The sequence below is a fragment of the Artemia sp. Qi Xiang Cuo genome, chromosome 15 (genome assembly GCF_049724085.1).
Source record: "Artemia sp. Qi Xiang Cuo chromosome 15, ASM4972408v1, whole genome shotgun sequence".
Classification (NCBI taxonomy): Eukaryota; Metazoa; Arthropoda; class Branchiopoda; order Anostraca; family Artemiidae; genus Artemia; species Artemia sp. Qi Xiang Cuo.
Window position 1 is genome coordinate 6,872,986 of NC_142808.1, and position 24,142 is coordinate 6,897,127.

A 24,142-nucleotide genomic window follows, 5' to 3' on the forward strand; every position below is an offset into this window, starting at 1 on the left:
GCATTTTTGAAATAAAATATCTGATCTTATCTACCTTTGTTTACTTCTGGTAGTCAGTTTTTTTGTTTTTTTTTTACATATATATATAATGAGCCAAGCACAAACCTTTTTTCTTTTTTTTTCTTTTTTGTACATCAATGCGCCTTATTTATTCTTAACAGTTCATTAGAACATTTCCAAAAGATAAGCATACATTTTAAGAAATTATGTGTATTTTTTTTTTTTAAAAAATACTAAATAATTAATTAAGTATCGACATGATCTATAAACTTGAAATTGAATGCAGAATTCTTTTGGAACTGTAAGAATAAATTTGGGGTAAAAAAAAAAATGAATATGAACAAAATGGCGGAGACGAATTCAGTAATTCTTTTAGATACCGGTTCGGCTAGTTCCACAAAAATGACGGAGATATTATTTCTGTTAGAAATCGATTCGGCTAGTTCCATAATAAAAAATATTTTGGATCTTTCCGATATTTTCGGAATTGACAAAATTTGAAACTGCTTATAGGTTTCTTTGAGGGGCAAACAGATTTAGATATAAAAATTGTGTTCAATTCATATTTAACGCTGGGTAGAAAAATTCACTGAATGAAAGGAAAAACACTATTCGTTAAAGAAGAAGTAGCTTTATTTTAGTTAAGGTCCCTAAACATTACTATATTCTAGAATCTTTTTACCGCTCTGTAGCAGTGTGTCATAAGTCCATCACTTTATTTTTGCAAGAGGGTTTCTCTGTATGCCTTATTTCTGGTGAAAAAAATAGTTTCGCCTTTTTAAAACCAGACTAAGTAATGCTTTGCAACGAATCTGAACCGACAAGGAAATGTCGGTTTTCTTGTCGGAAATATCCGGAATAGACTAATAATCCGGAATAAAACAATTATCCGGAATAGGAAATATCTGGAATAGACAAATAATCCGGAATAACAAAAATATCCAGAATAGGAAATATCGGAATAACACAAATATAGGGAATAGGAAATATCTGAAATAGACAAAGAATCCCGAATAGGAAATATCCGGAGAAACAAATAACGTCGAATTTTTCAAACCCGATATTTTTGGGTTTGATTGAGGAATATTATGGCCCTCGGGCCGTAAATGGCCCTTTTATACATGGACATCAGGTCTTCTAGTGCAGCTTATGCTATTGTGTATTATTAAGGTATAAAAAACCTAAATTTTGAGTCATAATGGTTTAACGAGTAAAATTTATAATTTTCTGTATATAAAACTTATTTTTCTAAGTTAGTTCGAAAATTCGGACTAAGAAAAGTCATATGGAACAGCCGTCGTACAAAGTTTATCAAGCAGCAGGCGAATACGGTATTGGAAAATGGAGAGGAAAATCATAGAAACTTAAAGATCCTGGAGGACACATGCTATTGAAACCCAGACATGTTGGAAAAAGGCACAAGATTAGTAAGGGCCGGGGTGTTCCCTCTTAACCTCCGTTCATTTGGAAGAATGTGTTCAGACTGAGCTTGCAAAATGGATGCATAGAAGGTCACAGCTCTCCACTTATTATAGAAGTATTTTGAGCGGGAAATAAGAGGTCTTACTCAGGCTTACTCGCACAGAGTCGGAAAGGATGGGGACAGGAGCTAGGTTTATCGTGTTAAAGGACAAGCAATGGGCAGTAGCGTTTTAACCCTTACGCGGTAGCCATGATATCCCAAATTTTGAGCAAGATTCTCAGAAACATACTCACTCTAGCCACGGTGTTTAATATCATCTCCATTTTAGTATCATAATTGATGTCATCTCTAATTTGAATAAAAATATTGCACATTCACAAAAGTAGGCCTACGAATTAGATGTCCGAAAGAGACAAAACAGTCCCAAATTTTGCCATATGTCTAACAGATAATAATTTTTTAATTTAGTATCTTAGATTTGTCCCAGATACAAATGCTTACCTTCACAGAGGTGGAAGTTGTAAGGCTTGGAGCAAATGTTGTTCCGATACCTCCCTCGTGAGAAATGCTAAACTTTGGACAAAAAAAAGAAGAAAAAAACAGTACTCAAGAATGCTTTCCACTATTAGCCTGGACTCGGTTTCTAAGTTTAGTTAAGTCTTGTCAAAATGCGAATATCAGTCGTCTTCTTTCTATATCAGTGTCAACGGAAAGGCAAGCCGGCTTCACTAGCTATTTCCAAAAACTTGGTGTTAGGTACTATTTATAGCAAAGGAAATAAGAAAAAACTAGCGTGACAACACTGGTAAGCACTGTACTTTTATTGGCCTTTATTTCTTATTTAGTTATACATAACCTTTTACAAATATTTTTTTTTATGTCACTGTTGCCGCATAGCAGCTTATAAAAACTAAGCATTTTGATCAGGATTAGACAAACCCAAAACAGGAAATTTTATCAGAGAATAATATTTTGTTTTCGGATTCTCAATTTTTACTGAAACGTTGCATAAATTTAGAAATTTATTTGCTTGAATATTAGTTGTTGTAATTACTGAAAAATCTCTGTAATTACTCACACATTGTGTGTGTGTGTGAAAAATCTCTGTAATTACTCACACACACACGCACACACACACATACACACACACGCGCGCGCGCGCACACGCACAGACTAATCCAACGCACCTTTTTTACGGGAAAGGCAATCCAAGGCAATTAAAGTAGCCTAAATGTTTGGGCGTAAAAGTGTGAAGACGTCTTAAAACTGTACTTTTCATTTTGTTATTTATTTATGTGACTTTGTTGATTTCACAATTTTCGTAATAAGGTTATGTAAATATCCAAATTTTTAAATAATACTTACTCTGTTTTTTCTGTGGTTCTTCAGGATAAATATTTTATGTCAGTAAATCTGTTTTTGTATAATCAGCTGTTTTCATGTAATCAGCTTTCATATAATCAACTTTCTGTCGTTCTTCAGAATAAATGTTTTATGTCAGTAAATCTGTTTTCATACAATCAGCTGTTTTCAGCAGTTTTCCTATAATCAGCTTTCTGTCGTTCTATAGAATAAATATTTTATATCAGTAAATCTGTTTTCATATAATCAGGTATCTGTTGTTCTTCAGAATGAATATTTTATGTCAGTAACTCTGTTTTCATATAATCAGCTGTTTGCAGCTGTTTTCATATAATCAGCTTTCTTTCGTTCTTCCGAATGAATATTTTATATCAGTAAATTTGTTTTCATATAATCAGCTGTTTTTCATATAATCAGCTTTCTATCGTTCTTCAGAATAATTATTTTATGTCAGTAAATATGTTTTCATATAATCAGCCGTCTATCGTTCTTCAGAATAAATATTTTATTTCAGTAAAGCTGTTTTTATTTAATTAGCATTTGATTGAAGAAATTCATCATAGGTGAATATTTATCTAATAGGAATTAAGTAGCCAATAAAAATGTTATCTATTATTGAAATAAAGTTAAAACGGGGAAACTGCCAGTTCCAGGGGGAACATGCAGCATATACAGGAAATCTAGGAAACAGGTCCAGGAAAATAGCTGCGAACTTCATTTCATTATAGCAATTTCAGAAGCTTGACCTCGGAAAGCAGATGGGTTTCTAAGCAGTATAGCAAATGGTTCTACATTCTAATTTGGCGGAATATTTTGTGATGAGGGAATTCATTCTTCGAAAAGAGACCACTCTCATCTAAGAGGAAGATTGCTGTGGCTGACTTTCCTAGACTAAAAATACGGCAATTGAAAACATTTTGAGCTGTTGCCGTTTCCTGGCACAGATTTTTTTTTTTTTTTTGTAAGACGGCCATAAACTATGATACCATGATTGTACATCCCCTAACTTTGAAAAAATTAAGGCAGTTTTCTATCCAATTTTAGATCCTCTGTCCCCTCTCTCCCTCCCAAGGGAAATTCTATTATCATCTTTGAGTTGCTTCTCTTCTCTTTTGTTTCTATCCAATTTTAGATCCTCTGTCCCCTCTCCCTCGCAAGGGAAATTCTATTATCATCTTTGAGTTGCTTCTTTTTTTATTCTATCCAATTTTAGATCCTCTGTCCCCTTTCTCCCTCGCAAGGGAAATTCTATTATAATCTTTGAGTTGCTTCTCTTTTGTTGCTATCCAATTTTAGATCCTCTGTCCCCTCTCTCCCTCGAAACGGAAATTTTATTATCATCTTTGAGTTGCTTCTTTTGTTTCTATCCAATTTTAGATCCTCTGTCCCCTCCCTCCCTCGCAAGGGAAATTCTATTATTATCTTTGATTTCCTTCTGTTTTGTTGCTATCTAATTTTAGATCCTCTGTCCCCTCTCTCCCTCTCAAGGGAAATTCTATTATCGTCTTTGAGTTGCTTCTCTTTTGTTGCTATCCAATTTTAGATCCTCTGTCCCCTCTCTCCCACGTAAGGGAAATTCTATTACCATTTTTGAGGTGCTTCTCTTTTGTTGCTATCCAATTTTAGATCCTCTGTCCCCTCTCTCCCTCGCAAGATAAATTCTATTATCATCTTTGAGTTGCTTCTCTTTTTCTTGCATAATTTCATCACTTCCGTTATGTCTAGTAAAGGAAAAGATTGGTTAGCATCTTGACTGCCTTTTAAAACCTATAAAGTCCATTTAAAAAGTTCATAGCTTTTGATATTAAGTAATTTAATAAAGCCCTCTACCATAACTTAAAAATACGCCTTACTTTCTTAGCTTCGCAATTAACTAAAAAAATAAATTCTGCTCATGTCCCTCCAAAAAATCCTGTCTGCTGAATGAGGATATATATATATATATATATATATATATATATATATATATATATATATATATATATATATATATACATATATATATATATGTATATATATATATATATTCTTGTTGGTCCTTTTTATTCAAATTATGGGTATCGTTCCAGTGGTCGACCACTTCTAAAAGAAACACTATGAAATTCTGAAGACTAACTTTTAAACATTCTAAAATGCTTACTTGTATCATTCCTAAAGGTCGCTTCACTTCACTTTACCAAACAGAATTGGAGTCAGGCATAATTTTGTCAGAACACGTGACTGATGGCTCTTTAGGCTGATTGGACGGCAGTTTCTGCATTCTTTTTTTTTGTCGCGATCCGTTTTTCAGTTTTGTCTTGCAGCAATGACACAATACATAACCGGTCGCCCATAGTGCAGACACGAAGGCCTGGTACAGGCCGTTTTGTCTGATCCGACGTTGATGACTTTAGGGGTGACTGTGGTTCTGGCTTTTCCTCACTCGAGCGACGTCTTCTCTAATTTGATTTCTGACTTGAGTGAGGACCTAAGTTTTTGGCTTGGGATGAGATAATGATTATTTCAGAATCAGCGGCTACGGGAGGGTTAAGCTTATCTTTAAAGTTTCGATCGCTAATTTCTTATCCGTCTTTGTAAATGATGACCAATATTTGTATTTTTTTTTTTTTTTTTTTGTGACTTAGCGCAAATACCGTTCTAAAAACCTCTGCGCTGCCCCCTTTCTTGAAAAATAATTCGCGCTCTTCGCATATCTTCCGCAGGTTGTTACGTAGTGCCTTTAGTTACGAAAACAATGATGAACCAAAAAAAAAAGATATTTTCATCTTGTAGTTCGGGGCAAAAATTTGAACATGTGGATCTTGGACTTAGTGGACAATACCTCATCCTTTAAGGTTTTCCCTGTTTTCAAAAGCCATAAGAGTTTTCATATGCCTAATGACATAGGCTCCTGAAAGAGGTGGCAGATTGGGCACAAATGTGGTTGTTTTACGGAGCATTGCTTCTGTGCCCCTAAGTGTTGTAAGCGATTGTGCTTTGTTTGTTTTTCTTGTTAGCCGATTAATTAAAATTTAAATAAAGGTGAAATAGAAATTTAGGAACAAAATTATAAGCCGCTTCTCTTCAAATCTAAAAATTGATTATTATGGGATTACTGAAAACCGATTATTATGATATAATTTTTAACGGTGTTTGATTATTAAAAAAAAAAGGAGAAAAATCTGTGGTTTTTAATAAAAAAAACCTCTATTGCCATACAAAGAAAGGACGAGAAAAAAAGTTGTGACAAAATGTTTTATAAATAGAATATAATATAAAATATAGAATGGAATATACTAGCAAATTCATCTTGCAATTTCTTTAAGAACTGGATTTCTGTGCTTAAAAATGTTCTCTATAATTGAACCTGACCACATGCTTGAGAAATGGGACAGGAATACGCCTATTTTGTGTATCATTCCCATTTCTTGAGAAAACTTGACGGTAAAATCAAATGCAATAACGTCAAACATATATTTTCTCTGTTTCACTGAACCCTTCGATGGATTTTTTTTTTTTTTTTTTTTTTTTTTTTTTTTTTGAATACCGTTTTCGAATAGAACTCTATTTTAACCTAAGCACATTCATCGTCATATTATTTTGACCTCAAATATGTTCTATTTTAGATGACATCCTCGAAGTGACTTACGTGAAGAAGCCTGAGCCTCAACCTCAGCCAACAATGCAGAATGCTATTGAGGCGGAGGTACGCGCTGCTCAACAAAGGGCTCAAATACCTCTGGAAACCAGAATGCAGCAGTTCAAAGACATGCTCGTTGAAAAGGAGGTATCAGCTTTTTCGACATGGGAAAAGGAACTACACAAAATTGTATTTGATCCAAGGTATGGCCCCACTTTACTTCTAAAGTCAAACATTCACTAAATATCATTTTTCAGAATTAACATTGTTCCTCTTAATTTGAGTTGAAGAAAAATATTTGTATGTTTTTCATTGGCAACTCTGGGGAGTAGGTCTATTTCAATAAGCAGATCAACACTTTCAGTGACGTTAGCTTCATTATTCTGATGGCGAAGCTACTATAATGTTGCAATCAGAATATAAGCGATCAGAAGCAATCTGTATATATCACGTTAAAGATCTCACGTTAGGAGGTCAGTTTTAACAAGAATATCGACACTTCAATGACGTTAGCTTCATTATTCTGATGGCGAAGCTAGCAAAATATTGCAATCAGAATATAAGCGATCAGAAGCAATCTGTATATGTCACGTTAAAGATCTCAGGTTAGGAGGTCAATTTTAACAAGCAGATCAACACTTCAATGACGTTAGCTTCATTATTCTGATGGCGAAGCTAAGAGAATATTGCAATCAGAATATAAGCGATCAGAAGCAATCTGTATATGCCGAACAGTTCGTGGTAACGAAAACTGTTAAAGATATCACTTTAAAGGAGGTCAATTTTAACAAGCAGATCAACACTTCAATGACGTTAGCTTCATTATTCTGATGGCTAAGCTAACAGAATGTTGCAATCAGAATGTAAATGATCAGAAGCAAACTGTATATGCCGAACAGTTCGTGGTAACGAAAACTGTATTTGATCCAAGGTATGGCCCCACTTTACTTCTAAAGTCAAACATTCACCAAATATCATTTTTAAGAATTAACATTGTTCCTCTTAATTTGAGTTGAAGAAAAATATTTGTATGTTTTTCATTGACAACTCTGGGGATTTGGTCAATTTCAATAAGCAGATCAAAACTTCAGTGACGCTAGCTTCATTATTCTGATGACGAAGCTAACAGAATATTGCAATCAGAATATAAGCGATCAGAAGCAATCTGTATATGTCACGTTAAAGATCTCACGTTAGGAGGTCAATTTTAACAAGCAGATCAACACTTCAGTGACGTTAGCTTCATTATTCTGATGGCGAAGATAACGTAATATTGCAATCAGAATATAAGCGATCAGAAGCAATATGTATATGTCAGGTTAAAGATCTCACCTTAGGAGGTCAATTTTAACAAGAAGATCAACACTTCAATGACGTTAGCTTCATTATTCTGATGGCTAAACTAACATAATCTTGCAATCAGAATATAAGCGATCAGAAGCAATCTGTGTGTGTCACATTAAAAGGTCGATTTTAACAAGCAAATCATGGCGTTAGCTTTATTATTCTGATGGCGAAGCATTTTTACATGTCACGTTAAAGATCTTACGTTAGATCACGCACAAATATCACGTATATGTCACGTTAAAGATCTCACATTAGGAGGTCAATTTCAACAAGCAGATCAACATTGCGATGACGTTAGCTTAACTATTCTGATGGTGAAGCAGATTTACATGTCACGTTAAAGATCTTACGCTAGATCACGCAAAAATATCACGTATATGTCACGTTAAAGATCTTACATTAGGATTTAGGAGGTCAATTTCAACAAGCAGATCAACAATTTCAACAAGCAGATCAACACTGACATGACGTTAGCTTCCTTATTCTGATGGCGAAGCAGCTTTCCATTTCATGTTAAAGATCTTACGTTGGATCACGCAAAATTATTATGTATATGTCACGTTAAAGATCTCACATTAGGAGGTCAATTTCAACAAGCAGATCAACACTGCGATGACGTTAGCTTAATTATTCTGATGGTGAAGCAGATTTACATGTCACGTTAAAGATCTTACGCTAGATCACGCAAAAATATCACGTATATGTCACGTTAAAGATCTTACATTAGGAGGTCAATTTCAACAAACAGATCAACAATTTCAACACGCAGATCAACACTGCCATGACGTTAGCTTCCTTATTCTGATGGCGAAGCAGCTTTACATTTCATGTTAAAGATTTTACGTTGGATCACGCAAAAATATTACGTATATGTCACGTTAAAGATCTCACATTAGGAGGTCAATTTCAACAAGCAGATCAACATTGCGATGACGTTAGCCTAATTATTCTGATGGTGAAGCAGATTTACATGTCACGTTAAAGATCCTACGCTAGATCACGCAAAAATATCACGTATATGTCACGTTAAAGATCTTACATTAGGATTTAGGAGGTCAATTTCAACAAGCAGATCAACAATTTCAACAAGCAGATCAACAATTTCAACAAGCAGATCAACACTGCCATGACGTTAGCTTCCTTATTCTGATGGCAAAGCAGCTTTACATTTCATGTTAAAGATCTTACGTTGGATCACGCAAAAATATTATGTATATGTCACGTTAAAGATCTCACATTAGGAGGTCAATTTCAACAAGCAGATCAACACTGCGATGACGTTAGTTTAATTATTCTGATGGTGAAGCAGATTTACATGTCACGTTAAAGATCTTACGCTAGATCACGCAAAAATATCACGTATATGTCACGTTAAAGATCTTACATTAGGAGGTCAATTTCAACAAACAGATCAACAATTTCAACAAGCAGATCAACACTGTCATGACGTTAGCTTCCTTATTCTGATGGCGAAGCAGCTTTACATTTCATGTTAAAGATCTCACATTAGGAGGTCAATTTCAACAAGCAGATCAACACTGCCATGACGTTAGCTTCCTTATTCTGATGGCGAAGCAGCTTTACATTTCATGTTAAAGATCTTACGTTGGATCACGCAAAAATATTACGTATATGTCACGTTAAAGATCTCACATTAGGAGGTCAATTTCAACAAGCAGATCAACACTGCGATGACGTTAGCTTAATTATTCTGATGGTGAAGCAGATTTACATGTCACGTTAAAGATCTTACGCTAGATCACGCAAAAATATCACGTATATGTCACGTTAAAGATCTTACATTAGGATTTAGGAGGTCAATTTCAACAAGCAGATCAACAATTTCAACAAGCAGATCAACACTGACATGACGTTAGCTTCCTTATTCTGATGGCAAAGCAGCTTTACATTTCATGTTAAAGATCTTACGTTGGATCACGCATAAATATTATGTATATGTCACGTTAAAGATCTCACATTAGGAGGTCAATTTCAACAAGCAGATCAACACTGCGATGACGTTAGCTTAATTATTCTGATGGTGAAGCAGATTTACATGTCACGTTAAAGATCTTACGCTAGATCACGCAAAAATATCACGTATATGTCACGTTAAAGATCTTACATTAGGAGGTCAATTTCAACAAACAGATCAACAATTTCAACACGCAGATCAACACTGCCATGACGTTAGCTTCCTTATTCTGATGGCGAAGCAGCTTTACATTTCATGTTAAAGATCTCGCATTAGGAGGTCAATTTCAACAAGCAGATCAACACTGTGATGACATTAGCTTCCTTATTCTGATGGCGAAGCGGCTTTACTTGTTACGTTAAAGATCTTACGTTGGATCACACAAAAATATTACGTACATGTAAAGTCAATTTCAACAAGCAGATCAACACTGCAATAATGTTAGCTTCATTATTCTGATGGTGAAGCAGCTGTATACGTAAAGTTAAAGATCTTACTTTAGTAGAGGGAAGCTAGTGAATTTACTTAAATATAAAGATCGTTGACGCTGTTTTTTTGGTTTTTCTCGTTTGTGCTTGAGTTTTTTTTTTTTTTTTTTTTGCATGCTGTATTTTACTCCAAAATATATGCTCATTAAAACAAAAATAAAGGTTAAAAAAAGCTGGCTATAAATGAAAAATAGAAACGATTTAAAATACTGTTTAAAACGGTGAAACGACATAAGAGGCCTCTTAAAACTTTGCAATGATTGGTTAAAACGTAAACGTTGAAAAAATGGAAGAGATTGCTTTAAAAGTATGCTTTCAATGGCTGGACAAACTTTGAGCTTCCGAATCAAGAACGAGTGTATTTCACATTAGCTATCGATATAGGAGTTAGTACAGAGAGTACACAGAGTAGTGGATTTACTCGAAGAAAAGGATCCTTGATACAAATTTGACGAAATTTCAAGAAACTGATGTTGGATTTTCTATCAGAAGAGTTTAACTTATAGCCTTAAAATGAAAATTTAAATCTAATAGTAAATCATAAATTTTCTTATATTATTATTGTTGATACATTTGTGTTTTTTTTAAATTATTATTATTTGGTATTATGAAGATGGATTTGTTGGCTGGGAGTTGGCCTCTGCTGGTCAGGTTCATATTATTTTGAATAATAGGTGCGTATTTGTGGCCTATTCTAGTCAGGTTCAGTTTTTTGTTCTCCTTTTTGTTCTCCTTTCTTCCCTATTTTGTTCTCCTTTCTTCCCCTTTCTTTTCATATTATTTTGAATAATAGGTGAGTATTTGTGGCCTATTCTAGTCAGGTTCAGTTTTTTGTTCTCATTTTTGTTCTCCTTTCTTACCCATTTTGTTCTCCTTTCTTCCCCTTTCTTTTCATATTATTTTGAATAATAGGTGCGTATGTGTGGCCTATTCTAGTCAGGTTCAGTTTTTTGTTCTCCTTTTTGTTCTCCTTTCGTCCCTATTTTGTTCTCCTTTCTTCCCCTTTCTTTTCATATTATTTTGAATAATAGGTGCGTATTTGTGGCCTATTCTAGTCAGGTTCAGTTTTTTGTTCTCCTTTTTGTTCTCCTTTCTTCCCTATTTTGTTCTCCTTTCTTCCCCTTTCTTTTCATATTATTTTGAATAATAGGTGCGTATTTGTGGCCTATTCTAGTCAGGTTCAGTTTACGATTTTTTGTTCTCCTTTCTTCCCTATTTTCCGGGCCACGGAGCCATTCGGAGAGTTGGTGGGGGGTGGGTGTGCTTTTTTGTGTATTTTGTAGTAATTTATTGTTGAATAGATGAACTCTGAAATCGAGGTGACAGGCCACTAAAACGGTTGGGCAACCAGTCAACTAGTCATATTCCACCAGCCAACTTCCTGCTTTAGCTCTGCTTCCTGCTTTAGCTCTGCTTCCTGCTTTAGCTTAGTCAGCTCTGTATGAATGAAACATTTATTATCTATATTAAAATTTAATTTAAACACTGGTCTAATACCATTTCTACAAATTAGGTATCTGCTGTTAACATCTAAGGAAAGGAAAACAGTTTTCGAGAAATTTGTAAAGGAGAGAGCCGAAGAAGAGAGGAAGGAGAAAAAGAACCGTTTGAAGGAGAAGAGAGAGGACTTCAGAGCTCTTCTTGAAGAGGCTGGCCTTACTGGAAGGTAAATAATTGTATTTTGTTATGTAAACATGTTGTACGGTTGAGAGAAGTCAACGTCGCAAAAATCGGATAAATCACTGACCTTTTTTTTGCTGTTTTTTTTTTCTTTTTTCTTTTTTTGCAATGTAGAGCGCAAAATCGCAAGACAATGTAAGGAAAATAATCACGAACTAAAGTGAAACAAAAGAGTCTCGCCAACCTAGAAGAGAAGAAAATGGCGCTATTATCCTAAAAAAACAGCGCCATCTGACATCTGACTTTTGTTGACATTTTTCTTATAACAAAATCATTGTAATTGGCAAAATTGATGCAATAATACGTATCATATCTCAGTTTCCGACAAGAACACATTTACTAAGATTGAAAAAAAAAACTAAAAAAAAAGACAAAAAAATCTTTGTTAACTCTAGTACCAATTTTTAATTCTCTTGTAAGTTACCCATACTCTTTGTACCGGACTAACATGCACCTTGTACCTCTCAGCTAAACATTTTCTGACTGCACTTGCAGTGACTTATATGTAACAAAAAATATTTTTTGCTAAATGTTTTTTTTTTTTTTTTGCGAAAAGTGTTTCTTCGCGACACTCTTTACGTAGAAGCGGTAAGTTTTGAAAACCTCCAGTGTCTGCACTTTATAATGGTATATGCTTCTTGAATGTAATGAAAATGTTAGTCAAATTGTGATCGTTTAAATTTAAAATAATGGTTTTATCGGACAGTAGCTGGTACGTTACCATACAGTGGGAGGAAACATCCCTTAAAGCATGGTCTTAGATTTCCTCCAGTGCCTTACAGTTCGGAATGAATCACCGTGGGAGGACGAAAAAAGCCTTTTTTCCACCGTTGTAGACCAGGGTAAGTGGTAAGTGGGGGGGGGGGTCATTACTCCACCAACAACACCCCGTCTTTCCAAATAAGTATTTTAAATTAGTGCTAAACGTGTCTCTCATTCTTTCCAGAACCTATAAAATCTTGTGGGTGAAAATTTATAATGAATTCTTAGTTAACGAGAAAGGCTTATAGCTAATGTTTTTAAATCTTTGTGGATTTTTTTAAAGATAGCCAGAGCTTACTCCGAGAATACTTAATAAAAGCTGGATATATATGAAAAGGGGTTGGCTAATTAACTAACACTGAACAAATTAAACGGAATCTCCCCTCCTCCAAATCCCGTCTCTTTCTCTTTGCCTCTATCTCCGTTTATTTTTTCCTCCCATGCCCTAGAATACTCCTCAATCCCCTCCTCGATACCCCGTCTCTTTCTCTTTGCCTCTGTATCTTCGATTATTTGTTTTCTCCCATGTCATAACAGTACCTTAGATCACCATTTCTCAATCTTCTCCAACTCGTTGATACTCTGGAGTATCAATGAGTTGGATGTATGTGATAAACTTTGGCTGATTAACTAACACTAAATTTAAAACTCATAAGTTAGCTGACTACTGAACTGAATCCCCCTCCTCAATACCCCATCTCTTTCTCTTTGCCTCTGTGTCTTAGATTATTTGTTTTCTCCCATGTCATAAAACAGTACCTTAGATCATCATCTCCCAATGTTTTTCAACCGTACACCCCCCCCTCCTCCCAGACGAAGTTTGAAGTAAAGTCAAGCATCTCACGGGTCACTTATGAAGAGTCCTGATATTCTGGTTGATGCATGATAATTCAATGCTCTTTGTTTTATATTGCATCTAAAAGTTTAATGGATATTTATCACTTTAATTTTAATTTATTTTATTATTAAGTTATTCAATCAATAGATAAATTAAAGGTTCTTTCGTAAGCTGGATTTTTATTTTTACCGATTACAGCCCCCTCCTCCTCTCTTCGGGATCTGGCTGCGACACTTAAAGACGCCTAAGAAACTTCAAATTTTATTTCGGCTCTTTGTTTTGTGGTTTTTGTTGGTTTTCTTTTTCATTACATTTTTTTTTTTTTAGTTTGTCTTGCTTTTTCTGTTTGTGAAAAATTCACACGTTTTTTTTTATGAATATTGGTTCTATTGTGGATGCTGGTGCTATTGTTTCTATTCATTCTGTTTCTAGATCTACATATTCTGAGTTCAGCAATAAGTTTAACAAGGAGGAGCGATACAAGTCACTGGACAAGTCTCGAGAGAGGGAGTCACTCTTCAACGAGTTCATGCTGGAGGTTCGCCGAAAAGAGAAGGAGGAGAGAATGAAGCGCCGTGAGGAGGTAGAGCTAATTTCATATCCTATCCAAGAAAAGATGAAAGGAGGGTTTGAGAAATTATATCAACAGCCCATGAAACATGCATATGTAGTTAATATTATGGTTAGGTAGATGCAGAAATACAAAATTGCGTAGTTTTTATCACAATGTAATTTTTTTTGCCATAATGTCATTTTTCTCATAATGCCATTTTTTACCATAATGTCATTTTTTTGTCATATTATCATTAATTGGCTAAATTGCTAAATTTTTTCCCCTTGCATCGTTAAAGGGCGATATTTGTGTCTCTGTTTAGAAATACTGAAAACAAATTAATGTGTTTTTTTTTATTTTGGGCTTAGTTTTTATCAGTTTCAACTGAATTTACAAACCTATCTCATTCGTGCTATTCCCACATTTACATAGGAGGGGGTTGGGAGAGTATAGTCTTCCCCATATTAAACACTATCTGCGTACCCCAAGCCTTCTGGAATATCTTGCAAAAAAAAATATGAGGATATATTTCACGTTTTGTTTTTTTTTTCGATTTTTTGAAAAGCCTTAAATTTAAAATCTGTAGTTTTGTATTTTTGCTTTAAATGACTGTATGTTTCATGGAAGCACCTTGGTATATATATAAATCAATATATGTGAAACTTACCTTTAACTGAAAAACTTACCTTTTAACTGAAAAAAATGCTCCTTTCTTCTTATTTAACCTTAGCTTTTGATTACAGTGACCAAATTTCCTGGAAGTGACCAAATTTACAGTGACCAAATTTCCTGGAATTTCCTGGATATCGGACAATGGACCAGTAGGACGTCGTAAATCTAAACACATTATGCATACCAAATTGATTTGAGCAATTGTAGTTTAGAGTTAATTGGTTGATTGGAAAACGGTAATTGGGTTTTGGGCTTATGGTAAATGGCAATTGGTTACCATTGTAAAATGGTAATGGTAAATTTTAATTTGTTGATTGAAAATTGTGTTTGGGTTTGGATGACTATTCAGAGATTGTATTGGGGTTTGTTAAAACCTGTATTGGAGTGGCATTGGGTTTATACAATTTGGGTGAAACCCCAAATTGTATTGGGGTCTCTTATAACCTATAAAAGGGTTTGAGTCATAAAAAATATGCATATTGTGTTTTGATCTTTGACGTCCTCATTACTCAACCTGGGTGATGTTGTTATGATGTAGCTGGAATTTCATGCAGTTGAATCACTCTGGTCTAGTATGGCATTATTCTTAACGTTGGTATGACCAAACCAGGGCGACGTACCCATAATACAGCTGGAATATCATGAATTCGCATTTGAAAAATTCGCAGGGGGAAGGCCCTGCGCCCCCGTGCGAATTTTTTTTTATCATCCCCACACCCTGAAAAAAAAACGTGCCGACGTACTTGGGGTTGAATTACTTTGGTTCATTCTGGAATTATTCATAATGCCCGGGACACATTTGGGATTTATAAATAATTCTTTTATTGTGTTTTCTACCAGTAACACTTTCCGTAGTAAACACTTTTTCCAAAGCAACTATATGAGGGAAGTTGCTTTCTCTAAAGGAACTTGTTTTACAATTAGCTACCTTTTTGTATAGTGTTGTCCTCAAAACTAAAATTGGTGCCTCTCACTTATTTTGGAAATTAGCTACTATTTTTCTAAGAATCATTTATTTTCCTCTGTCTACTCATTGTGCTTAGAGTCCACCATCCCTTCATTCCTGGTGTTTTTAGTAAAGACTCAAAAAAAAAGTTTCTAAAAATTAAATGTTTAAAAATTAAAGTTTCTAAAAAATTAAGAATGTTTCTAAGAACCATCTATTCTCCTCTGTCTACTGAGTGTACTTCGAGTCCACCATCCCTTCATTCCTGGTGTTTTTTGTTCTGAAAAGTTTATAAGAATCATTTCAAGAAAAAAGTCTCTTAGAATATTAAAAAAAAAAATTAAGAATGTTTCTAAAAATTAAAAAAAAAATGATAAAATTATTAATAAAGACTCAAAAAAAGTTTCTAAAAATAAAAAAAAAGTTTGTAAGAATGTTTCTAAGAGCCATTTATTTTCCTCTGTCTACGGATTGTACTTCGCGTCCACCATCCCTTCATTCCTGGTGTTTTTGTTCTGAAAAGTTCATAAGAATCATTTCAAGAAAAACGTCTCTTAGAATATTAAAATAAAAAAAATTTAAGAATGTTTCTAAAAATTAAAAAAAAATTAAAATTTTTATAAAGACTCAAAAAAATGTTTCTAAAAATTATAAAAAAAAGTTGGTAAGAATCTTTCCAAGAACCATTTATTTTCCTCTGTCTACTGATTGTACTCCGAGTCCACCATCCCTTCATTCCTGGCGTTTTTTGTTCTGAAAAGGTTATAAGAATCATTTCAAGAAAAAAGTCTCTTAGAATATTAAAAGAAAAAAATTAAGAATGTTTCTAAAAATTTAAAAAAAAACTGAAATTTTTAATAAAAACCCAAAAAAAGTTTCTAAAAATTTTAAAAAAAAGTTTGTAAGAATGTTTCCAAGAACCATTTATTTTCCTCTGTCTACTGATTGTACTTCGAGTCCACAATCCCTTCATCCCTGGTGTTTTTGTTCTGAAAAGTTTTTAAGAATTATATCAAGAAAAAAGTCTCTTAGAATATTAAAATTAAAAAAATTAAGTATGTTTCTAAAAATTAAAAAAAAAGTAAAAATTTTTAATAAAGACTCGAAAAAAGTTTCTAAAAATAAAAAAAAGGTTTGTAAGAATGTTTTTAAGAACCATTTATTTTCCTCTGTCAACTGATTTTACTTCGAGTCCACCATCCCTTCATTCCTGGTGTTTTTTATTCTGAAAAGTTTATAAGAATCATTTCAAGAAAAAAGTCTCTTAGAATATTAAAAAAAAATTAAGAATGTTTCTAAAAATAAAAAAAAGTTAAAATTTTTAATAAAGACTCAAAAAAAGTTTCTAAAAATAAAAAAAAAGTTTGTAAGAATGTTTCTAAGAACCATTTATTTTCCTCTGTCTACTGATTGTACTTTGAGTCCACCATCCCTTCATTCCTGATGTTTTTGTTCTGAAAAGTTTATAAGAACCATTTCAAGAAAAAGTCTTAAAATATTTAAAAAAAAATTAAGAATGTGTCTAAAAATTTAAAAAAAAGTTGAAATTTTTAATAAAAACTAAAAAAGTTTCTAAAAATTAAAAAAAAATTTGTAAGAATGTTTCTCTGTCTACTGATTGTACTTCGAGTCCACCATCCCCTCATTCCTGGTGTTTTTGTTCTGAAAAGTTTAGATTTCTAATATACCATTTCAATCTTGTTTAACAGCATTTTTCAGATTTAGAATACTGTTTTGTGACAATGACATTTTTTGGATACATTTTGTTATTTTTGGAGATTTTTTTCTCATTTAAATCCTTAAAAAAAGGTTGGGAGCAATAATTTCAAAAAACTCTTAATCTCAAATTCCATAAAATTTTGAGATGATCACGAGAAAAGCCAAATTTTTTTGGGCGTCTGTAACAAGATGTTTGAACAAATTACCCAATTAGGGAAATTCAACAAAAGCAATGTAATATCACCAAAAATTATGCAAATTCACCAGGGAAATTCACCAAAAACAATGTAATGGGGAAAATGAAAGAAGTCGAGAGATTTTACTGTCAATCCCAATGATTTCAACAACTCTTATTCTCATATTTCCATAAATGGAAATCTTCTTTTTTACAAGTTTTGTGTCTTTTATTTGTAGATTTGTCAGAACTTTTTAATTTATTAATTATCCAATTAATTGATTGAATTATAAATTAATTACTAGTTAAGAAAGGTTCCTTCGCACATGCGACTGGCTGTGACCCCTTGTGGTTTTGCGATCCCCGGCTGAGAAACAACGGTCTAGATTAGTGCTCATTTTAAGCGTGTCTTACCCTGACGTTTTTCTTACCTCAATTATCTTTGACTTGTCTGAAGTAACATAGCTAAATCTTCTGGAACCATGGTAATGACATAGGCTTTAAAAAAAATAGAAAAATAAAAAGCAACAAAGCTATATGAATAACAACTATTTGGAATTATATGTAACAAATATTATATAATAATTATATAATATAAATATGTAGTAATTATGTAAAATAAATAAATAATAATTATAAAACTAAAACTGGAAATGCGATTTCATGATAATAAGTGTGCCAAAGGCCCCAGGAACTAAGAATATTGGTAAAAATAATAATTTTATGCAATAAAATTAGTTTAGTTTAATAATAAAATTAAAATCCGAGTTCAGATTTGAATCATCTATCCTGCTTATTGTAATGATATATGGTGTGTTTGTGACTATTGCATATAACGAAAAATTTTTGTTTGAATTTTTGTTTCTCAATTAAATTACGAAATTAACTTGATAATTCCCTTACAATACAGTCATTTTGAATTTCTATCCTTCTCTATATCTTCCACTTCCTATATTTCTTTGATATTTTTTTCATAATAGTTGTCTTTGGACATATTTTCAAGGTGTGGTTAATAAACTTAAATTACTATTAATTATTCTTCATGAGTGTCTTCTATGGGAAACAAGTCTTATAAAATGATTTGTTTGCCAAGTATAGTCTAAAGTAATTGGTTTGTTCTCGTCACTGCTGGGTCAAAACTGTTACAAAAAAAAAGACTTTAAATTACAACTCGAATATTTTAAGCTAAAAAGTAATTAGACCCCCCCCCCCTCTTTCTGTGTTCAGATAGATGCTAGACAACTAGTGTGTTAGTTGTCTATATAATTTTTTATTATATATATATTTTTTTTAAGGCAGTTCTTAGAATTATCACATCTTAGTGCGGATATTTTTTTTCGGTGGCGGGGAACTAAACGCATCTCTACGACCTTGGTCTTATGTTATAAGCAGATTTCACGCCACATACATAATTTTCTATGCCATGTGACATTACGTTAAGTATAACGTTTCACATTTAAACAAGTCCTTTCACACTAAGCTAAAGTTAAAATACCTAAAACCTTCATAATTATTGTCTAAAATCATCACAATAATCATGAGCAAGACTTTTCTATAACGTAACGGTAATTATCACTGTGATTCTATAACGTTAAAATAAATACCTAAAACCTTCATAATCATTGTCTAAAATCATCACAATAATCATGAGCAAGACTTTTCTGTAACGTAACGTTAATTATCACTGTGATTCTATAACGTTAAAATAAATACCTAAAACCTTCATAATCATTGTCTAAAATCATCACAATAATCATGAGCAAGACTTTTCTATAACGTAACACAGCCTTGCTTAACGTAAGAATCTGCACAGCTTGAGTCTGCTTGACACTGCCTATGTTACGAACAAAATTTATTCCATAAGATTACATAATGTAAAATAAATTCTTAGGCTATGTTAGTGTGAATGGTTCTGCGGTGTAGTGTGAAAGAACCATAAGAAATGCGAATCATGCGCATGTGCACTACCAATTCAATATACTTTGCGACCTATTTGGATCGCAGTAATCAGTTCACGGAATTGAAAAAAAGAGGTAAATATAAATGTAATGATAATAACGCGGTCAATTATACCTATGATTATTTGACGATTTAATGGTAATAAAACATGTTAAATTAATTTTTTTGTTGATTTGAGACTGTTTTGTTCGATTTTGAATTATCTGCAGAATTAGCTCATGTAATCGGGAGTTATTAAATTTAATAATTTAATAACTAATGGGATAAATTTTAACGGGAGTTAAATAGAAATTTGACGGGGGAAAATAAATTTTAACGGGAGTTAAAATTTAAGCACAAAAATTATAACCGAAAATTGCTGGAGTCAACATTAAAATTTCAGTTAAGTTCCAAAATTTATTAATCGCTCTTCCAGGAATTCCATTGTAAAAGTCTCTTATCAATTGCTAGGGATGGTTTAAAATTAAAATTTATCAAGTTAATAAGGTATTACTTCATTGTTCTTCTTCAAGAGTAAACTTTGTCTTCTTCTTTGAGCTTAATTGACTAAAAATGTTGGAAGTGTTAAATTTAACATCTAATCAAATATCAAAATTTATTAATTGCTCCCCACGAAATTCCTTTTTATTAGTTCATGGAAAAATTCGCTATGCAATATAGAGTTAATAGTGTAATTAAGTTTAAGAACTAAAATTATAACTGAAAAGTGTTAGATTCAACATTACTGAACCTCCCAGCTGAACCAGAGAGGGTGCTTAAACCAATAAAAAAGAGCCTCACCTCGCCTAGGAATACGTTACGTCTCATCTACAGGAATGCGTTACGTGTAGACTTTGTGTGGAATGCCAAATCAACTGAACGCCTAAGTTACAAGGGGCAAAACCAATTTGTTTACTTTTTTATATTTTTGGGGGGTTTGCGATTTCCTCTTTTTCTCTTTTTTGGTTAAAGGATTTTTTAAATTGGAATTCGTTGACTAGTTGTTGCTTAGAAATTTTTTTCAGCTTAGCACTGGTGTTATTATTTGTTTAAATGTCATTTTTAGTATGTATTTCCTTGTAATCTTTTCCATTTTCACATTGGATTTTTTTTCTGGTTTCCTACTACTTCGAACCCATGTTCCCATATACTTTTTTTTCTGTAATATTATGTAGCTATCATTTTTAAAGATAACACTGTTTTTTTTTGTTTTTTTTTTCTGCTGTTATTTGAAAATGCGGAAGCACGAGAATTAGAAGACGAAAAATGTTTAGTTTAACTCGGTATTAGATGTTACATCAGATCGGGTAGTTTTATCGGGTAACCTTTTTTTTACAAGTTTATTCTTTGAAAACCTAATGCCGATTGGAAATGCTGAAACACAGATTAGCCTACATTTTTTTTCTTTTGCTTTGCATTAAATCTCACAGGGTCAATAATTACCACGATGTACCTCTAGCATTGGCATTTATCATATTTAAAACTCAAAACGGGGTGACTAGCAGGGATCATTTGGAAATGTCCTCAAAGGGGCTTTAAAACAAATACTTGTTGCTAGAGTTGCTGAACTAGTGACCTATAGTTGTTGCGATGCAGCACTCATACTTCATCGTGTTTTCTTTCCACTTTACTTTTTTTTGTGATACTTGCTTTCTTGCTATTATTTGAGAATTCTGAAGCACAGAGAAAATACGAAAAAAAATGTAGCTTAGCTGGGTAATAGATTTTACATGAGATTGGACAATATTAAAGCTTTTTTTTCACAGATTTGTTGTTTAAAACCTTTAATGCGAATTAGAATTCTACAAAATACGTAAAAATTGGCCCAATATTTTTGATTGTTTTGTAGCAAGACTCACAGGGCCAGAAATAACCCCGGCATATCTCTAGTTCTGGCAATTTTCATGTTTAATACCCATGTTGGGCTGACTAACAAGGGTCATTTGACAATATCCGCAAAAAGATTGCAAAGCAAATACTTGTCGATAAAGTTGATTTCTAATTGTTGCGACGCAACACTTACAATTTTTCGTTTTACTCTTCACTATATTCTTTCTTAGTCTAACCTTTTTATCCTCACATCTGTGTGATTTTTCCTCTACCCTTACAAATGTTTAATTGAATTTTGAAACTCAAATTGAACCCAAGCTATCTCTGGGGCTGATAGAATATGCCTAAAAAAAAAAAAAAAAAAAAAAAAAGAGTAATGCGAGACTAATTTTACCGGCACGGTTTTTTTAGTCATTAGATTTTTTTTTAATTATTTTTGTATTAATTTTATTTTTAAGACTATAATTCGTCGGGACGCTTTTTTTTAGCATTTGCTTTGTTTTAGTTGTCAGTTTTTATGATTAACAAAAATCAAACATAAAAATTTTATTAGGTGTTTTATTATAGAAAGTAATCGTCAAAAATGCCTTTTTCAAGCAGACAATTTTTAGCTACAAAAAAAAACTCAAACAGATCGATTTTTAGTATGGGTTCAAATTTGAAAATTTTTAAAAATAATAATTTTTTGTGCTGTGATTTTTGTGATGCTAGGAAAAAAAATTTATATACTGTTATGTGTTCTAGCGCTGACAGGGCTTTCCGCTTATTTCAAATTCTATCAGAGATTAATAATAATTATACAACTATGTTTAACGATTAAGAAAAGTTGCAAGGAAACAAAACTGTTAAAAAAAAACACTATTCCATTGTTTGTGCTGTTATCTTTGCCGGAAGATTTTTATAAGGATTCTTTTTTAAGGATTGGTTTCATTACCAAAGATCTGTAGCTGAGATTACGAGGGGATCCCGTATTTTTCCAAAACTGAAAATAATGATACAATCATTTGTATTGAAAAAAAATTGTTCGGCGAAAAAAATGTTAATATTATCTTTGGGTGATTTTTTTAAGGGAATATTAAGTTCTCAAGGGATCAAAGAAATCTAAAATTTTCTCAGTTAAAAGTAATCAGACATTTGTATTGATAAAAAAGAAGATTTTTGGAGAAAAAACTGTTAGTAAACCAACATTTTTCAATATTTGTGCTGTTATTTTCGACGAAGATTTTTTTAAGGAAATTTTAAATTCATATTGGAATCTTTATTTTTCCCAGTATTAAAATCAATTAGTCTACCAATTGTATTGATAAAAAAAAATATTTATATTGACAAAAATTGTTTGGACGAAAAACTGTTGTAACCTATCAATATTTTTAATGTCTGTGTTATTACATTCGACTTGTGATATCTGGCTGAAGAAGTTAAATGTACCTTCCTAGTTTAAAAGAAGATAATTATATTTTTTTTCTACAACTTGAAAAAAAAAAACAAAAAAAAACAGTAGTATCAATAATTAATATAGACCTATTGTGATGTAATAAATATTTCGATTATAACAAAATAATGAAACTAAAGGACGACAAAGTATATTTTGACAGAGAAATTATGGTCAAGTATACTAATAATTGGTTAGGTTTTTTCTAATATGAAAATTTGGATTTTGAAAATATAACTTCTGTTGAATAGGATAAGAATACAACATTAGAACATGATGCAAATTTCAATAATGCAGTTATGATTTATGCATTGCATACAATTTTTAGTGAATTTTTCATTTGTGGTTGGGGGTATCTTTTAAAAATATAAGAATTTAATTGTATAGAATCAGTCCAATACAATTTATTTTGTCTAGTTGATTCCTTTTATTTCTTATCTCTCTCTCTCTCCGCCACTCGGTTTTGGTATAATAATTTATTTGACTTATTTTGTATAGCATGAGAATGTTTATCTAAGCAGTTGAACTTATTGTAGTATTTAATACTCAAGTTTTTATTAAAAAGATTAAAAATATAAGTTAAAAAATTTTCGACGAAGTAAATACTTAGGCAATTTTTTTTTTCAATTTGTGAAATGAGAAAAAAAGAGATTAAAACATAAAGAAGTTGTCAAAATGATATTAAATTTGACTAAGATGATAGTATACTACATGATGTACAGAATCGAAAATACAATTTAAGATGATTGCAATGGTTTTGGTTTTTCTTCTTTTTTTATGTTTTTAAGCGTATTATAATTACCTCGGTTGAAATTTGAGATGCATCATAACATCAAAAACTAATAACTATTCAATCGAACTGAAAAAAAGAAGCTAGCCTCTAAAGGATTTAGCTCACAAAAACTCGAAGTCTACTATTTCAAAATCTAAAAAAGCTTCATTATAATAGAGTTATTCGATTGCTCTGAAAATCCTAACTAGTATAATGAATATGATATACATCACTAGTTAGGCCACTTTACCTCTGAAAGCTCCAAAGTCAAATTTACCTGATTAATCAATAAATGTTAAAGTTCTTCCATTTCCAAGAAAAAATAACCTCTTGGATGCGGCGTTTGGCCTGTGCTTCTTCCCCCAGTAGCAGCTCGCGACAACTCACGAGAAGTTCACGTGTTCGTGTTCCAGCCCTAGGTAGAGTGTTCTCTTTCACGAGATGTCTTATTCCACTATTAAAAGGTGCGATTTGGTTTTTGTTTATAATATAGTGGGACACAGAACGGTGAAGTGTCATCTAGATTCGAAATGCTCTTTCGGTTGGTTACTCCACCTTTCTAAACTGACAGATTTACTCATACCAGCGCGCTAAAGGTCAGGACTGGTATT

The 24,142-nt window shown here is 32.6% G+C and overlaps 1 protein-coding gene across 1 annotated transcript in view; it reads left to right on the top strand.

The window, feature by feature from the left end:
- LOC148943275 (uncharacterized) overlaps window positions 1-24,142 on the top strand; it is a 114,317-nt gene that overhangs the window by 54,887 nt on the left and 35,288 nt on the right. Inside the window, exons 14-16 of the mRNA XM_089101567.1 lie at window positions 6,391-6,607; window positions 11,728-11,880; window positions 13,927-14,077. Of these exons, the coding sequence (XP_088957693.1) occupies window positions 6,391-6,607; window positions 11,728-11,880; window positions 13,927-14,077 (521 nt within the window). The remainder of the gene's footprint in view (window positions 1-6,390; window positions 6,608-11,727; window positions 11,881-13,926; window positions 14,078-24,142) is intronic.